Consider the following 1748-nt stretch of genomic DNA (forward strand, 5'->3'; position numbering starts at 1 on the left):
AAAATTTTCAGCATTTTTTAGGTGAATTTTATTTTAATTAATAGGTATGAATTATTTAGGTATAAATTTATTTCATGTGATCAACTTACGGTTAGTTTATATATATATATAAAGTCGATTTTTTTTTTGGCAGATATTGTTGGATACATTAGACGGCAAGAGACTCATCATGAAAAATCAACCAGCTTTGTTTTTCTTCATGATCAAACTTTATGGTACTATGGCAGATGCCATCTCATTTGAACACGGCCAAAATTCAAGTTCAACCGTAGAGGGCGTAACACTGACAAGTGAAAGAGCTGATGTTAAGGATGTGTTTTTCAATTGCACTATGACAACAGAAGGTTACCATGCATCTGCATTGGTTACAGCCACGGGAGGAATTTATACCATTGCGATGGATAGAGAAGAAGCTATGTTTCCTACAAGGATAGAGAGAAACCTGAGCACCGAAAGCGGCATGGACCACACCAAAATGTCCTGTGACTCTTGGGAATGGAATGCGCTAAGATGGGGAATATTCGACTGTATCCAGGTACTCATCGGTGTCTTTGGCATCATCGGGAACCTTCTTGTTATTGTCGTCTTAGCCCAACGTCGTGGGGCCTTGCATTCAATGGATATCATGGTGGGTGCGTTGGCCATTGCCGACTTGGTCAGCTCCGTCTTTATCATCCCAGTGCCAACATCGAAGAGGATACCGCGAACACCGCTAGGTCTCTTCTTCTGCAAGATGATAGACTCTCGGTATTTCCTATTCCACGGGTTGCGGACATCATCCTACATTCTCATGGCAATGGGAGCTGAACGCTACATGGCTGTTGCATATCCTTTAAACCACATGTTAGTGTTTACCTCTGGGCGCAGCAAGATCGCCATCATGCTCCTGTGGTTGGCTGGTATATTTTCCGCTTTGTTCATCCCGTTTGTCTTTGTGATAACACCCCAGTGCACTTGCCTCTATCGCGCTGTCCCAAGCGTTGTATTCCCCATCGGAATCTTCAATTATCTGGTGACCGTAGTCCTACCGATCTCAACTCTCCTCCTCACGCAAGGTCTCACGGCATATTCCCTTCACAAGCAACGCACGATCGCCAAGAGAGCACAGATCCAGAAAACCGATAAACCTACTTTCCATATTGTCGCTCGGAACCGCGTCATTAAGCTCATGCTAATCGTTGTCAGCACCTACATCATTTGCTTCACCCCGAATATGACAGCCTATTTCCTGGTGAACCTGGGCGTCTTACCCATTACTTTCATTTGGAGTCCTTTGAGTTCTAGCTTGATCCTGCTCATGTTCCTCAATTCCTGCGCTAACCCGATCATCTATACTATCCGTTATCCTCCTTTCCGAAAGGCGCTTAAGGGGTTGTTCTGTGGGACGAGTGGATCACCTCGGAGTGGCGCTCCGCTATTTGGTCACAATTCTGAGTCAGTTAAAAGTACAACCGTGAATGAATCGGTTTCGAAGGTCAAGGGAATCAAGGCCTAGAGTCAACAAAGATCAAATACTACCCAGTATATAATATCAAAGAAAGGTGGGAGTATTAACGCGAATTTTTCATACTAAATTGACGAATGGGTGGAGATAAAATGAAAATATTGATGGGGATATGATCGCTGGGGTTACAGCCCGATAGTCCGCGGGTCCGATAGTCCGCGGGTCCGTTAGTCCGCGGGTCCGATAGTCCGCGGGTCCGATAGTCCGCGGGTCCGTTAGTCCGCAGGTCCGATAGTCCGCGGGT

The 1748-nt window shown here is 45.4% G+C and overlaps 1 protein-coding gene across 1 annotated transcript; it reads left to right on the top strand.

Moving 5' to 3' along the window:
- The first annotated feature begins 220 nt into the window (after positions 1-220).
- On the top strand, positions 221-1495 carry LOC129272744 (allatostatin-A receptor-like). The gene has a single exon (XM_054909850.2). The coding sequence runs from the start codon at positions 221-223 to the stop codon at positions 1493-1495; it is 1275 nt and encodes a 424-aa protein (XP_054765825.2).
- The last annotated feature ends 253 nt before the right edge of the window (positions 1496-1748 follow it).

Source organism: Lytechinus pictus, chromosome 12 (genome assembly GCF_037042905.1).
Source record: "Lytechinus pictus isolate F3 Inbred chromosome 12, Lp3.0, whole genome shotgun sequence".
NCBI lineage: Eukaryota > Metazoa > Echinodermata > Echinoidea > Temnopleuroida > Toxopneustidae > Lytechinus > Lytechinus pictus.